Raw genomic sequence first — 16943 nt, forward strand, 5'->3', positions numbered from 1 at the left:
CCTTCTATTTCTGCCACTTGCTTTCGCACCGCCTTTCCATTATTCGCCAGCGCCCTATCAGCACCGTCCTGCCTCCACCTCTGCCATGTGCCCCCGACCACCAGCACGGCACCACTTCCACTGCACGGCGCCTTCACCACTACTGCTCTACCACCTGCTTCACCACCAGCACCACCACCACCACCACCCCTGCCAAATCATTGGCTCCAGCACCAGCACCATCTACTGCAGCTGCCACCATTACCACCCCAGTTTACCCACTCCATGATGGTACTGGTTTACCGCCACTACTCCGCCACCTGTATCATCACTGTTCACATCGTCACTAGCACGTTCCTCATTGCATCACACAATAAGAAATCGTAACTCAAATTAGTAGAACCAGACACTTCTACAGAGCAAGAATGCTAATTAAGTTTTATATTTTAAATGCTGAATTTTAATTTTTTAATATTTATTATCATCTTGACTTTGATCATGAATCCCTAAAATTTTAGATTAAAAATCCATTTTTAAGATAGGTGTAAGCGGGACATTGCATATGTACAGTATGAGCTGGCTGACTATAGCAACCCCATCCTAAAGAATATTCCCCATGTACGTATCTCATATGGCTCATCAATAAATGAAGTGAGAATAAAAGAGACCAAAGTCAGATGCTATTATTCTCTTTATTTATTGTTTATTCATTTGTAGTCATTTTATAGTTGACCTGTAATTTAAGACAGAAAGTACGCTCTATGATATTTGACTGATATTTTTCCTAAAATGTTATCCTGGTTTTACCATATTTGGGAGGTTATCGGTTTTATATACGAGAATCAACATACTGAAATGATTTGAATCAGGTTCATGTGTCGAGTGAGAGAGAGAGAGAGAGAGAGAGAGGAGTGCTTTGAATTCTGGAGTCCTCTCGAATATGTCTTGGAAATGTATACAATGATACGATGTATTTTTTATACAAGGAGGTCACAATTATTATTGGTCGTTGGTTGTGAAATCAAATCTGGAGTTTTATTGATTAGTACGAAGTTTAAAATAAAATTTTTTAATGGTTAAAAATAATCGTGACAGCTTTATATCAAAAGTAAATGGTTTTACAATGTACAATCTTATTTATTTTTTAAATAAGGAAGTCAAAATTATTTTTAGCCATTGAATGAAACATCTAAGAAATAAAAGTTTGTTATAGTATTCGAATAGAGTTTTGGACTTTGTGCCTAAAAAATGATACATCTTCAACCATATAAAATTGGCTTTTTTTGTATAAAGAATAAATGGTTTCTTCATATACATTTATTTAGCGCCTCATTTTTATTAGAAAAGGTAATAAATCATCCTTATACGGCCACACTTCTCCTCGACATTGTAAAATGAGAGTGCGTTGAGTGGGGATGAATTCTTTCTACTTTCTACGTCGATCTTTCGGTCGAGCTTAAGAGAGAGAGAGAGAGAGAGAGAGATCGATCTGATATTACCATTCATGAAGTACGATGCAGTTTATATGAGGATTAATGCCAGATTATCAGATTATCAAAGTAAGGTACACGTTCCTGTTGGAAGATATAATTTTGGTGTTAATAAATCTATATGATACCTTGAATAAATATTTTTACTATTAATTTTAAAAATTATAGTTTCAAATATAGTGCAGATTGAGTACATATATTAATACTTGAAAATTCGTGAAAATGGATGCTCCCAATGATACGTTACAAGTGCACTATTTTTGAGAACTGAATGTTTCTTTTGGTATCTATCCTTTGTGGTTAAGATATTTTCAAAAGGGTGAGATTTCTATGATGCAACTTTCTTATTCTAAATTTTACTTGGAGATGTAGTTCAGTATCCGAATAATGGTCGGAACATTTATTTTCATCTTAGTTATGAAATTTAAAATTTTAAAAACAAGATAATTGAATAGATCTATAAACCCTTGATAATTTTAAAATAACCGATCTAAATATTTTGTTAAAAATTTGAAATTTATTTTATCTGTCACTTTCATATATCTCGAGGTCGAGAACATCAATTTGAGGCGATAGTATAAGATAAGATTGATGCCACGAGCTAATTCGTTTATTTTCGTCCACAAAAATATCATTTTTCAGATTATTTTCCTCCACAAAAATATCATATTTCAGTGTTCAAATTTTGGGCCTTGCGCAAAAGAGAGAGGAGCATTTCCGGCTTGGAAAACCCGATGCCCTCAGGTGAATTTTGGATACAGAATGGTCATTTTTGGTCAATTTTTAGGGCAGGTAAGGAACGGTAGGTTTCTATTTTCAGTAAGTTGCAGGCGTGGAGGTGTTGTTTACCCAAAGTAGAAAGGGGCCGCACTGTACCACAACACGGGCGCCACTCCTCCCTTCTCTCCTGGTTTAGAGAGAGAGAGAGAGAGAGAGAGTTTATCCTTGTGTAGATCCCCCCTGTGACACAACATAGGGCGGTGGGTAGCTGCCTCATGAGGGAGAGAGGGAGACATGCTCTACGTGAGGCCATTCTCTCTCTAGATAACCCCCTTTCTCTCTCTAAATAAGGGACCTTCGACTCCTCTCTCTCTCTCTCTCTCTCTCTCTCTACAAAGCCTTCTGCCCTTCCCCCTCTCGGTAAAAGAAAAGAGGCTTCTCTCTATCCATCTACAAAAGGGCACGTCCCTGTAAGATAGGCCGCCTTCTCTCACGCCCTCCAAATGGGGAGGCATCAGCAACAAGAAGATAGAGAAGAGGAAGCCTGGACTCTCACTAAACAGGCTCTCGTACAAGAAGCAGCCAAAACCCTATTTAATGGCACCCTCGAAAACCAGATACAGGCTGCAAGGGACATAAGGAAGCTGTCAAAGACCTCTGTAAAAACAAGAGCAAATTTTGCAGCAGCTGGGGTCATTCAACCACTGGTTTCAATGCTCAATTTGCCCAACGCTGAGGCCAAAGAGGCCTCGCTCCTCGCTCTGCTTAATCTCGCTGTGAGGAATGAGAGGTGATCTTCTCTCTCTGTCTCTCTCTAAATGTCGTTCCCTTTCTCTCTCTTATTCATATCATTTGGGCTACTTAAGTGTGCCCTATGGGTGAAAGAGTTCTCTCTTTCTCTCTCTACCTGTGTTTCTCGCCATATTTGTTTCTCTTATGCAACTCATTTGGCCTAGATAAAATTTTGATTCTCTGTCATTTATGCAAATTAATTTGGCTAGATAATACTTTTTTTAGTAGTACTTGAATGGGTTCTTTCTCTCTCGCTCTCTAAATTTGTGCTCCTCTATAGCTAATCTCTCTCTCTCTCTCTCTCTCTCTCTCTCTCTAATGTACTCTCTGAGCCACTTTAAGAGCAGTACTTTCTATCTATCATAAAAACCTGTATCAGGCACATCATTAATTTTCTCTCTCATAAATATTCCATATTCACTTAAGTTTAACTAATATTTACATCAGAACTTGCTCGAAAACCCAACATGAATTTATTTCTTTGTCCCTATTAAGATCCCTGAAACCTTGTTTTATTGCTTGATTTCACCATACGAGTTCCCTGTCTAATTAATTTTGGAAACAACTTAATTTGTTTAATGGAGCCTCCTCAACCTGTTGGATGCATAGCTTATGACCATAAATTCTCAAAATATCTGAGATTCCCGTGAACTTGAACACCTTGCGGTTTCATCATTTGGCTTTTTGCATTCTTTTTTTTTGTTAATGTAATTTGTAGCGATTGTTGTTGCTGTTGCTTTGTGGATTCGATCTTGAATACGGGGGTGATATGAGTGATTGAGCATAGTATGGTTATGACAAACTTGGTGACAGTTCAACCAGTCGTGACATTAATTATTTTCTTTTAGGGCCTAAGAGGAAAGAGGTAGTCTCATGAAATTCTTCGAGGCTAGGAGAACACATTTGTGTTCAATGGCTTTTGTTTTTTTCTTAGGTGAGAGAATCTAAGCTTAACACTATGAGATGTACTTAAGTCTCTTTGTCAATGTATGATGTTCAAGCTGGGAACTTGTGGTCTTACTTAAAATATCGGCAGGATTGGTGTTCTTTTGTGATCGGGATGTTTTTGTATGACCTTAAGCATTAAGCTCTCGATCTTGATTATCTTAAAATTTATCTTTCCGTGAAGGAATATACAAAATCTGAACTGTCTTTTTTTCTGTTGTGACCTGTCTTATGCTGTTTTAGATGCGGTTGTAGCCATAGTTATAAAGGCGTTTGTTTTCCTCAAACTATTAAGTATGCATTTGGGAAAACATTGGTTTGCCCCATATTTGTTTTCTGCATTTAGGCACTTTTATTTTCTTATTCATTGAGTAATGTTTTAGCTAACAAGACATGTTTCTATTTGCTTAGATCCTTCAGCTCTCTTAACTCTTGAAAAAAGCTTGAGAATATCTTTCCTTCTTGGTGTAAAGTATATTGAGCAGTGTCATGCTTCTGGGGTTCGCATTTTTGTGAGTTATTGTTCATGGATGGAGTGAGATTCTTGTCAGATGCTGAGGAGCAAAAATGTGGTTCATAAGGATTGCATTTGGTGGTTGTTGGGGTTTTGAAATAGAGGTGTTTTCCCTTGTTGAAGGAGGCATGGGTGGGTCTTTGTGAGTACATAATCCATTCTTTCCATAGGGTTATGGCTGAATATAGACAGGTGATGAGAAAACAATTTTGAGGTTTATCCTATGTGGGAATTTTCAAATGACATTTTGGAGTAGAACTTATGAGTGAGCTGATTGCGAAGTGGGTGAAGTTCCTAGTTATTGTGATGGTGGAGGCATCAGAAATTGCAGACCTGGAAATGGAATTAATGACTGCGTATTACATAGAAATATAGGACCTTTCGTAGTGATGATGGCTAAACACATAGGTCTCTAGCTATGCTTCAAGTTCCACTAGAACTGGGAGGACATTTGGTCCCTACTGGGGCCATGTTCCATGTACCTGCTTTTTCAGGGAGAGGAGAAAAACAGAATGCTTTGAAATGTAAGTTCCATGATTGGTTAGCAAGAACACAAAAAAATGTGGCAAGCCATCGTTGTTTCTTTCCATTATAGTAATAGTGGAAGCTTGGCTGACAATTTCCTTGGCATCCAATGCTTCGTTAATTTTTGTAATTTTGTTACGTGGAACACTCATTTGGGGTTTCTTTTTATGTTCTTTTTCTCAGAAGAGGTTTTACCCTCTAGAATTCTTTTAACGCTTTCTCTATTTGAGATTTAAGAGGACAAATGTGAGAAGAAAAGAGTTCAGTTTTGTGTATTTTCACATCCTGTAATGTTGATGTTGTTGTCTGTTTGACCTCTTAAATGGATCTCTGTCGAACTCTATATTTAGTTTATGGTCTGATACTTTTATTCATCGTTATCGTCGTCAAAGATTTTTTCCAACTAATTGGGGTCGGTTACATGAATCCTGGTCTGCCGTTCTACTCTATTAAGGGCCATACCCTCAGTGAGGCCATAAGTCCTCATATTTTTTCTCATTACTTCCAACCACGTCTTTTTGGGTTTACCCATTGCCCTTTGTGAGCCTTTCACTTGAACTAACTCGTACCTCCTAACAAGTGATGTATTGGGTCTGCGCCACACATGGCCAACCAACCTAAGTCTACTTTCTCTCATCTTATCGCCTATGTTTGCCTTTGAGATAAAAATCTGCAGGACCAAAAAATGATTCCAAAAATTTGCGCAAGGGAACAACTATCTCTATTACAGTCCAATACATACACGATCGTGTTTAGCAGTAGCCTCTATGCAGAGCTCCTGTAATTGAGGAGGACTCCTTAGCATGCATGCAATTCTGTTTCGCAGTAGCCTATATGCAGAGCTCCTTTAATTGTAGACAACTCCTTAGCATGCCCTTAGTGTTCTTTTATCAAGTGAATGTGGAGTATTGCAAGTAACTGTTCTGCCCTGCATGGTACTATGAACCACATGCATAGTTTCTTTTTGTACAGATTTTTTCACTTCAGAGTTCAGACTCCACCTTAGATTTTCCTCCGTCTGAGACTACTCCCTTCTATTAATCGTGCTACTACTCCCTTCTCTTTCTTTCCTTCCTTTTTCTATTTCTTCATTGGAGAACGTCCAACTTCTTTATCAAGGGTTGGGAGGGTTCCTTATTTCATTAGTTTTTCTCTGTTGGGATTTTTTATTTTTTCCAGTATTATGTAGTAATGACATTCTCGAAAGTTTAAATTGTAGTGTATTTGATATTGTATTCCTATATTACCTGACATGTGTTTCCATTTCGCTTATTACAAGTGAGGTGCTCTGTAATCTGATTTATTACCCAAATGCCGGATATCTTTTCATAATGCACCTACTTTTGGTTTATGAGTCCTCTGAAACCTCTGTTATATGAGATCAGGCTATATTGTTCTGAGATCTTGTAGGAATATAAGAGTTCATGGTAGACAATGAAGCCTTTTTCCTGTAAGAAAGGTATTAGAAAATGCTTTTCAAAGGTCCTTGGAGCGTAACATTAGGGTGTAAGGAAACTTGACAATAGGGGAAAATATGAAGGAGATTGCCTGCTGATGATGAAGACATGCTCGTCAACAATCATGAATGGCATATTCTCGCAAAATTGGAAATTTGATTAACTTATCCTCTGGTCTTCTCTTATGAAAATTCTTCTCTACTCATCAACTATGAAGAAAATGAAAAAAGAAAAGATGAAAATCTCTCTCTTTTTGCAAGAGAGGTTCAGGGCTTTTTAAGCTCCCCACAATGTTGGGGGGGTGAAAGTTATTTGACAAACTATAATGGAGAAAAACCCTGAGGAGAGCAGCCCAAATTAAAAATGCACTGACATGGAAGTGTAATTATGAGTATTGAGAACCATTTTCAATGTTTTCTTCTCTCTCTCTCTCTCTCTCTCTCTCTCTCTCTCTCTTCCCTAATACAATGACTTGTAGCAGTTTGATATTGTGCACTCTTAATTCTGTTTACTTAGGCTTCATTTGGAACAGGTATTGGTTATTGGGTGTAATAGGTTAGCTGTAGCTCCTGATTGTCACTGTACTGTTGGAAAAGAAGAGAGAGAGAGAGAGTAAAAAGATATATGGTTAAGTATTTTTGATATGTTCGTCTTCCCTTATTTCTATTCTCCCTCTAGGAATAAGGTCAGAATTGTGAAGGCTGGTGCAGTTCCCATGCTTGTTGAGCTCCTGAAATCTGAAAACCCTAGCATTCGTGAATCCACCACTGCTGCCATTCTCACTCTCTCTGCCTCTGCACTAAATAAACCGAGCATAGCCTCCTCAGGAGCCACACCCCATCTTGTCGAAATCCTCAGTTCAGGAAGCCTCCAAGGAAAAGTTGATGCAGTTACAGCTCTCTACAATCTCACTACATGCACTGAAAACCTCTCTCCTCTTCTTGCCCCACAAGCTGTTCCCCCGCTCCTCATGCTCCTCAAAGAGTGCAAAAAATACTCCAAATTTGCAGAAAAAGCAACCGCTCTCATAGAACTTCTCTCTAGCTCGGATGAAGGCTTATCTGCAATTTCCAGGGTTGAAAATGGGATTCTCACACTAGTTGAGACTATTGAAGATGGGTCTTTGCAGAGCACCGAGCACTCAGTTGGGGTTCTCCTAAAGTTGTGCCAAAGTTCTAGAGAGAAGTATAGAGAGCTTATTTTGAAAGAAGGGGCCATCCCAGGCCTTCTACAGCTCACAGTTCATGGCTCTCCCAAGGCCCAACAGAGAGCTAGGGCTTTGTTAGAGTTACTGAGAGAAAACCCAACTCCAAAAACCCTAGAATCTTCGGTACTCGAGAGCCTCGTCTTTAATATAGCAACTCAGGTTGATGGTGCAGAGAAGGCAGCTGAAACAGCAAAAAAGTTGTTACAGGAAATGGTGCAAAGGAGCATGGAGCTCAGCTTGAGTAGTTTGCAAGAGAGGGCTTCTTCTTCTGATACTTCTTCTTCTGAACTTCCCTCTAAGTTTGAAGTAGAGCTCGAACCAGAGCTTTAATGGAGGAGGCCTTTGGCGTTAAGATACAGTGCCTAGGAGCCAGCCCAGGCTGACAGCTTTGTTGGTATCAGGTGACTGGTAAGGGCTGTATCTTAAAACGACTGTAAGTAAACATTTTACTTGTTGTTTTTCGTACTTCACGTGTACTACTATCTCTCTACAATCTCTGCTGTATATTTTTTCCGGTTGTAAATAGAATAACAATTCTCTTAAGTTTTCTGAGAAATACATGAGAGTTTGGCTTCTTTATAGTTTTACACAGATGAATTTGGTTGCAGTTTTGCTTGTTTGATGAATAAAAGCAGGATTGGGAACCTACATTCTCGGCGTGGTTTCCTTCTCACTTTTCGTTACTGCGATTGTGATTTTCAGTGTCTAGAGTGTTCTTATTGCTAAATTCATCATCCTTTGTGTTGATTGAATTTTGGTCTCTCCCTCCACCATGAGCTTCTGGGTTTTCTTTTGACTTTCCTGCTGCTAACAACTTACTAAATATCTATCTCTCTCCCCCCACTTCTCCCTCTCTCTCTCTCTGTACCTTAGTTTCAACACTCATCTGACAGTTTAAAATGAAAAGTCTCAAGACATTGTTGATGGTCCAACTCGGAGGAACAAACGCTTTCTCTGCCTTCTCGGAGTTCAGGTTTTATCTGAGTTTTCAATGGGGACAGTTTCAGTGACCATTATGTGCTACTCTACAACTATTTGCATGTTCGACCTTTTGACGGGAGAGATCCTAGAGCGTGTTAACTACCTCACTGCCTTTAGAGAGAGGGAATGAGAGAGAGAGCATTTAAGACAGATCCTAGAGTGTTTTATCTAGAGAGTGAGAGCTTAGAGTACTAACTAATTTTAGAGGGGGAGAGAGAGATGTCCTAAAGTGTTACTACCTTGAGTGAGAGAGTGATCTTACTGTGTAACATTGACAGAGAGAGAGAAAACGAGAAGATCTTACTGTGTAACTGCCTTGAGAGGAGAAAAATAACATTCCAGAGAGAGAGAGAGAGAGGGGTCCAATTACCCAATAATGATAGAGAGAGACAACTGGGTCCATTACACAATAATTGTAGACACATACTTGGTCAGGTTCTAAACAACTAAAGGGATATGGATCTTTAAAATATCAAGATCCCAGCCTTCTCTGCCTTTTCTATGGCTTCTCATCTCATTTAAACAATGAACACATGCCTTGAAACAAATGGTGGCCACAAATGGCTCATGATTTATGTCAATGTAAAATAGATATTTAAATTGAAAAAAGAACTTTCTTTGTATAGAAAAAGTTTGTACAAGTTGTCAACCTAAGGTGCACCATTGACATACTAACCCAATTTAATAAGATTCTTGCAATGAACCCTAAAACTTGAAGCAATCCGTTTAGGGAAAAGTTTATATAGAGCCTACTCCCTAAACCATCAAATTAGAGCCTACCTCAAAAATTTCACTAAAAAGGTTATTTTGATATTCAAATATCATCAAATTGATTATCTCAACAACAAGTTGCATGGACATAAGAGACAAAAAAGGATTTCAAAATTTGAAAATAGTGCATCTTGTAAAGTATTTTTTTACCGACAATTTTCAAGATTTTCAATTTTTCATAGATCTGTTTGATCTACACTTTTATAATTAAAGATGAAAGTATATTTTAAGTCTATTAAAAAAAATTTCAGTATTGAAACCATAATTTTCGACACTATTTTAAGGTGGGCTCTAATTTGATTGTTTAGAGCCTCGGCTCTATACAAACCGCACCCTGTCAGTTTGAAAGGGGTATTATATATGGAAAAGGTTCGTAGCCTCTATGCAATCCATGACTACTGAGTTTTTATTGTGGTCTCTACTGTATTGGGATGTCTATAGCCTCTAGTACCAACACTTAGCTTTGGCCCTTTATTTATGGTTCCTTTGCGGGCGGGTGAGCTCACAATTTTACGTACCCACAAATATAAGATTTCGTGAGCTTGCTGAGACCTGCAGCTTGGGGGTCCAACCGTCAAGATCTTTACCCAGGTTAGGCCGACCTCAACCCTATCATTTTTTAATTGGAAAATTCGTTCTATATATTATAAAAAAATAGAAAAGTATACAAAAACACAGATTTATTTTTGGAAAAAGTTTATATAGAACCGAGGCTCTAAACAATCAAATTTGAGCCTACTTCAAAACTTTCACTTGAAGATGTTGTTTTAATACCCAAATATCATCAAATTAATCATCTCGACATCAAGATGCATGGGCATGAAAAAAAAAAAGGATTTCAAGATTGGGAAATAGTGCATTTTGTAATGTATTTTTTAAACGTCAATTTTCAAGATTTTCAAGTTTTAATAGACCTGTCAATCTAGACAATTTTTAAAGCTTTAAACCGTATAAATAAAGATGAAAATATATTTTAAGTCTATCACAAAGATTTCCAGTATTGAAATTGCATTTCTCGACACTATTTAAAGGTAGGCTCTAATTTGATTGGTTAGAGCCTAGGCTCTATACAAACTGTACCCTTTATTTTTTAATACAAGGAGGTCACAACCATTTTTGTCCATCAAACTTCAATGAGATGGTCGTAAGTGTACTTGTGATTGAACCCAAAGCCCAATAAATTTTTTTTTCAACTTTGTGAAACATTGTCAAGCCATCCAATCGGACATCTAATGACTAATATTAATTGTGATATCCTTGTATTAAAGATAAATGGTCTCATAATATATAACCCCATAAACAATAGGGTGCGGTTTGTATAGAGTCGAGGCTCTAAATAATCAAATTAGAGCCCACCTTCAAATAGTGCCTTTCGTATCGAAATTGTTTATGATAGCCCTAAAATATATTTTCAGCTTTAATTATAAAATTTAAAGCTTCAAAAAATAGTGTATATTGAGCAAATCTTTGAAAATCTTGAAAATCGACGGTTCAAAAATGCGTTACAAGATGCACTATTTCCAAAACTTGAAATCCATTTTTTTCTCATTTTCTATCCATCTTGATGTCGAGATGATCAAGTTGATAATATTTGGGCATCAAAACAACCTCTTCTTGTGAAATATTTTAGATAAGCTCTAATTTGATTGTTTAGATCCTAGGCTATGCATAAACTTTTCCCTAAAATATATATATATATATATAAAAAGAAATGTATCCAAAATTTTATGGGCAGAGTGGTTGAAACTTTTTCGGCGTCACTTTCTCAGCCTCTTCCCTATTGTAGTTGTATAATAATATGTAACATCCATCATAAAGGAAGGGAATCACAGGAGGCAGGTTAATTAGATAGAAAGGCATGTGACCCTAAGACTTAGGTCACCACCTAACTCATTACTCGGTGCATAAATCAATGTCAATCCAATTTTATTTGTCTACATTTTACTCTTCAAATTTGTCTTTCTCTTCTTTTGGTTTGTTAGTTAGATGCTATTTCACTCTAATGTTGCCCACACATGTCGGTGCCATAGAAGAATATATACCTTTTACGCATGAGAGAGAGATTGCTTTCATGGTGTGTGTTGAGAGAGAGATATTACTTCCATATAACTATGTCAGAAATTGTATTTCTATATAATTGGACCTTAAGCTCTCATAAACGTATATTATTGAACTTATTAAGAGAGAGAAAGAGACGAGAGGGTGGTGATTGGCAAGAGAATTGCAGGAGCTGTATAAAAAAAAAAAAAAAAAACACAGAGAATGGAAGAGAGATCCATCTGGAGAGAAGAGATAGAGAGAGCAGGGTTTGTGGGCTTGGGCCGGAGCAATTACATAGTGAGTCAGGCTGGGATTTTTCTGTGGAATTACAATTACAGTAGCAGTTTACTCGCTCATGGAGGCCGGGTCCGGCCTGGCGCTGAATTTTTAGAGAGAAGAAGCAAATACATGGCCATGATTTGATGTCTTTCTTTTTAGAGAGAGATAGAGAGGACTACAGGGCTTAGTTTTGAAACAAAGCATTGGCAAGTAGTAGAAGGAATTTCTGGATAACAATGACGCTATTGGGTCTATTTTCCATGATGATGCAAAGAAGGAACAAGATCCTATGGCCCATAAACGACAAGCGATAAACAATATTTTCCTTCGATTGGAAAGAAGGCACAAAGATCCTATGGCCCATAAACGACAAGCCATAGACAATATTTTCCGTCGGTTTCACGGCTCTATGAGACGGATAGCATCGAAGATTAACATATTCAATCAAGGAATAACACAATAGACACGATGAACATTAATTTGGCTTTGATACCATGTGAATAAACTGTATTTATATATAATTGGGCCTTAAGCCCCTATGAAGATGTATTATTGAGTTTATCAAAGATGTGAACAAGAGCTCCAATTTATAGGGTTATAAAGTTGTGTACTACTAAAAAAACTAACATATGTAATGAACTACCTTCTTAATATGGATACACATAAAAAGAAAGAATATATTGTTCCTAAACATCAGTGCAGATTTCTATATTTTCTACAGTAACCACTTTTCAATAGAGAGTGTAGAAAAAGCTTTTGGTGTGTGAGAGAGATTGCTTTCATAGTGTAACTACTTTTCCAAGAGAGTGTAAAAAAAGCTTTTGGTGGGTGTGTGAGAGAGAGAGGGGGAGATTACTTTCATAGTGTGGAGAGAGAGCGTGAGAGAGATTACTTTCATAGTGGGTGTGAGAGAGATTACTTCAATAGTGTGTGAGAGCTTACTTTCATAGTGTGAAGAAAGAGAGAGATTACCTCCGGTACTTTTCAAAAGAGTGTAGAAAATATTTGAGCGTGTTTGATCACAATGACCTGTTTCACTGTTTGATTTTTAAGAAGATTATGTTTTTCAAGAAATATTTTAAAAGGAGTAATTTTCAAAATAAATTAAAATAATTATTTTTAATGAAATAAAATATAGAAAACTAATTAATTTGTTTTAATGAAATAAAATATAGAAAAATGTATACTAAAATCCCCTCAAATTATCGTTATCTCAAAAATCCTCTTCAAAAATTCGCTATTATGTTTATACCCATTTCTTTTTCATTCTTTTTTCATATTACCCCTGTTTTGGACTTTCAAGCTCTAAAGTTGAGTTTGAGCCTTTGTAATGTCAAGTTCGGATTATTTGAATTATGTTAATAAGGAAAACCATATGAATGAGAGAAACCCATATCACTAAAAGCATTCACTCTCCAGGCGCATGGATCTTTAGTGGTGATGAAACAAAAGGGATCATGGGCATGGGGTTTTTTAGAGCTTAAGAGAGAGACCATGTTTTAGTATCTGCTATTTCTGATCTCTAGAGAGAGAAAATGGTCTTCTTCAAATGGTTTTACTCTGCTATGTATTATACTTCTCCGATTCCACTGGTCTTTAGAGAGAAAAAGGAACCCATCTCTTTATTGGGTTTTTTTGAGTTGTTTTGCAATGAGAAAAACCGTTGTTTGAGTTGTCGCTGCTAGTTTTGGGGTAGATCAATCGAGTTGGAGACTCTGCTGTTGCTGGTTTTGGGATACAGATGTGTTTCCACGCTGTTGCTGGTTTTAGGGTTTTACTAGCTCTCTAATAAACAAAGGCGATGGCTTTTCTGCCTCGGGTGCTTATTGACAGTTCATTTGTGGAGAATACCAATTTTAGAACAAACTTGGTGATTGTGGGTACTTTCTCTCCTCCATCAAATGAAGTTTTTAGATTGGACGATTGGGCTAGAAGGGGCTTGGGTTTGTCTTATTTGCTTGAAGTTCGTGCTTGAGTTCTAATAAGGTTATCTTCTTTCTGAGATCTATGGAGGAGGTGAAATTTGTGCTTTCCCTTTCTCTTTTTGTCAGAATTCATAGTAAGTTGTTGTCGTTAAACCCATAGAGACCTTCTGCTCATGGATCCCTAACAGAGATGTTAAAGATGTGGGTTACGTTTCGTGGCATTCCCTTACATGCCCGGAAATTGGATGTCTTTCAAAAGTTAGCAAACGTGTGCGGCTCTTATTGTGATGTTGATTGGAAACTTTTAAAGGAGGGCCCTATAGACATGGTGCGTGTCTATCCGTGGCTTCTAGCGATAGACCCTTTTCCATCCAAGATTCACATACAAGTGGGCCATGAAAGCTTTTAATAGATACACAGCTATGGAGCAAAATGGATTTACAGATAATAAAACCGTTTTTCCTTTGCAAACCGTGATGCCGGTAGAATAAGAGGGATGGACTGTAGTCAGCCGCAAGAAGAAAAAACAATATTTCCATGGTGGTGTGGGGTCACAGTTTCAAAGATCCAAGGAGAACATTCAATCCCGCTTCTTAGGGTTGAAGAAGACAAGTGGAGGCGCTATAGGCTCAAAACTTTTGAATTTCAAATCATCGTGGGTTGAGGTAGGTCGTTTCCCTAATAATACATTTGATTATCTATTACCTGTTAATTGTCGAGGAATACAGTCTTCAGTTATCTATGATAGTTCGGCAGGTACATCAAAAAAGGCCTCACCTAAATCTCTAGTGAAGTCGGCAGAGCATACCGTCATTGGAAAGATAAGTTTCCCTTTTCCATGTGTCCAAAAGGAGGCCTTAGGAGAGTTTTCTTTACTTTTCTCGAGGGTTGATGGAGACAAGAGAGGAAACCAACGGGTTTGAAAGATCTTCCATCTGCTAAGAGAGCTCCAATTCCCATCCCGTACTTATCTTCTCCTCCAAAGCCATCGTTGAGCTGGAACTTTCAAAAATTGTCGTTCAGCAGCTTCTTTTTGGTGGTTTTGCTTTGGTGGAGTGTAATTTTGAAGATGAGATTCTTACCATTCCAACAGGTTGCTAAGAAGAAGGTGGGGTCTAGGGTGATGGCGAGGGACCCCATCGATCCTCTGGCCCTGGTTGTGATTGAAGATGAACAGGACGAGGTTCATCACAATTTGTCACTGGATGAAGATTCTCTTGATGTGGATTGTGTTGAGGCTCAAAACTCGATAGATTCTTATAATTTGGCAATTGTGGAGGCAGGTGGGGAGCAACCATTGAATGTGATTTCCTAGGATCAAGTCTTGCTTTTTCAAGCTGGGAGAGTAGATGATGTCTCAGTTGTTGAGGGGATGGCTGGCAAGGAACGGGTTTTGATCAGGTGAGTGATTTGGATGCCATGGGCGTTGATGTTGATGGCCATGTGGGTGTTGCCCCTATTCTGGATTTGGGGAGTAGCGCTACACTCCCGGTTGCTGATTTGGTTCAAGGAAGTGGTTTTGAGGCTTTGATTGTTGATATTGATGCCCATACTGATGTCGCCACGGGTTCTAATATGGGGAGTTTTGCGGCTGCACCGATTATTGTTGATGATGGGCTTGTGAGTGATGCCACAATTGCTGCGATGGTGGATGATATTGGGTTTTCCTGCGATGTCCCTCTAGCTTTGGTTGTTAAAGCAATCAAGAAGCCGATAAAGGTTATTAAATCTGCTTCTCATCATCGATGCAGAAGGCAGGAAAGAGAAATTCTAAGAAATCTAAGATACAAGAGCCCCTGAAGGACTTATCTTCTGTTAAAAGGTCTGAAAGAATCGCTGCAATGGGACCTAAGTATTATGCTATGGGAGATATTCGCATCATTGAAGGAGGTGTGATGCATATTAGCAATGATTCTTTCAGTTCGAGTGAAAGCAATATAATGAATGACTTCTTCGAAGATGGTGGCGACGTGGGGTCCTTCTTTGAGGGGCCATGTTCTTCCCTTCACCCTTAATGTTGATTTTTTCTTTGAATGTTCGTAGTCTGGGTGACACCAGACGTAAGAATGATCTAAAGTTTTTTATTCATAAGTTTAGATTAGATGTTCTTATTTTGCAAGAAACAAAAACTGTTGCTCTTAATTTTGATTTAGTTAGGGAGGTGTGAGGCCATGGGGCAGTTAATTTTGAGGGTATAGACTCTGTAGGGGCTTCTAGGGACCTTTGAGATTTGTGGGATCCTTTGGCTCTCCACTGTGTGGAAATTGTTAAAGGGGAAATGTTTTTAGCAATCTTTTTCCAAGAGGCTGATTTTGGGTGGCGATTAGTGAATGTTTATGGTATTGTTTTACCAGCTCAAGAAGAAGAATTTTTAAATGACCTGGGTAATGTTTTACTTTCCCATAATTTGCCTATCTGTTTTGGTGGTGATTTTAATTTCATTAGATGGCCTGATGAGATTTCTTCACTTTGTTCTATCAATTCTATGATGCGGATGTTTAATTCAGGTATTGAGCGGTTCCAGTTGCTTGATTTGCCAATTGTGGGTGTTAAGTATACTTGGTCTAACCATAGCCTCACTAATTTGGTTATGTCTAAATTGGATCGGTTCTTAGTCCCTCATGATTAGTTAGAAGCCTTTCCGTTGGCATCTATTAAAGCTCTTCCAAGGCTTTCATCTGATCATATCCTGTTTTTACTCAATACGAAGCTTATCTCGGGGGGGAACTTTTTAGGATGGAGATGGTCTAGATGGCTGAGCTTGAGGTGATTGATCTTATTAAGTCAACTTGGGCAAATTCTATCACTTATGGTTTAGTAGACTTTCAGTTGTAGAGAAAACTCCTAAATATGAAGCCTATGTTACTAAAGTGGAGAGTTGAGAATTGGATGTCCTTTAAATTCAAAATTGAGCGGAATCTCAGTGATATTCAGAGATAGGAGCAAGAGGTCCAACAAGTGGGCTCTGTGATTGAGGATGAGTTGGAGAATAGAAGTAAGTTATTATCCTCTTTGGATGAATCTCGTAGATTAGAAGAGATCTATTGGAGACAAAGGTCTAGGGTGAAATGGCTTAAAGAAGGGGATTGCAATACGAATTTTTTTCATGCAATAGCTAACGCTCGGCGATGACAAAACGATATTTCGAGTCTTCAGATTTCGGGTATTGATAGTGAAGATAGTATTGCATGGGAAAATGACATTATTTCTCATTTTCAAAATGCTTTATCCTCTGAGATTCCCTTCAAGCCTAAGATGGGGTGTCTTTTCTTTTGCGACTATTTCCCACGTGGTGGCTGATAGTTTCGAAGTAGATGT

General features: G+C 38.0%; 1 protein-coding gene across 1 annotated transcript; it reads left to right on the top strand.

Moving 5' to 3' along the window:
* The first annotated feature begins 2532 nt into the window (after positions 1-2532).
* On the top strand, positions 2533-8204 carry LOC18447577 (ARM repeat superfamily protein). Its single transcript, XM_006857671.4, has 2 exons — positions 2533-2979; positions 7101-8204. The coding sequence occupies exons 1-2, from the start codon at positions 2693-2695 to the stop codon at positions 7957-7959; spliced, it is 1146 nt and encodes a 381-aa protein (XP_006857733.1). The 5' UTR covers positions 2533-2692; the 3' UTR covers positions 7960-8204.
* Positions 8205-16943: the final 8739 nt, after the last annotated feature.

Source organism: Amborella trichopoda, chromosome 10 (genome assembly GCF_054954075.1).
Source record: "Amborella trichopoda isolate Santa Cruz 75 chromosome 10, AtrichopodaSantaCruz75HAP2 v2.0, whole genome shotgun sequence".
Lineage (NCBI taxonomy): Eukaryota > Viridiplantae > Streptophyta > Magnoliopsida > Amborellales > Amborellaceae > Amborella > Amborella trichopoda.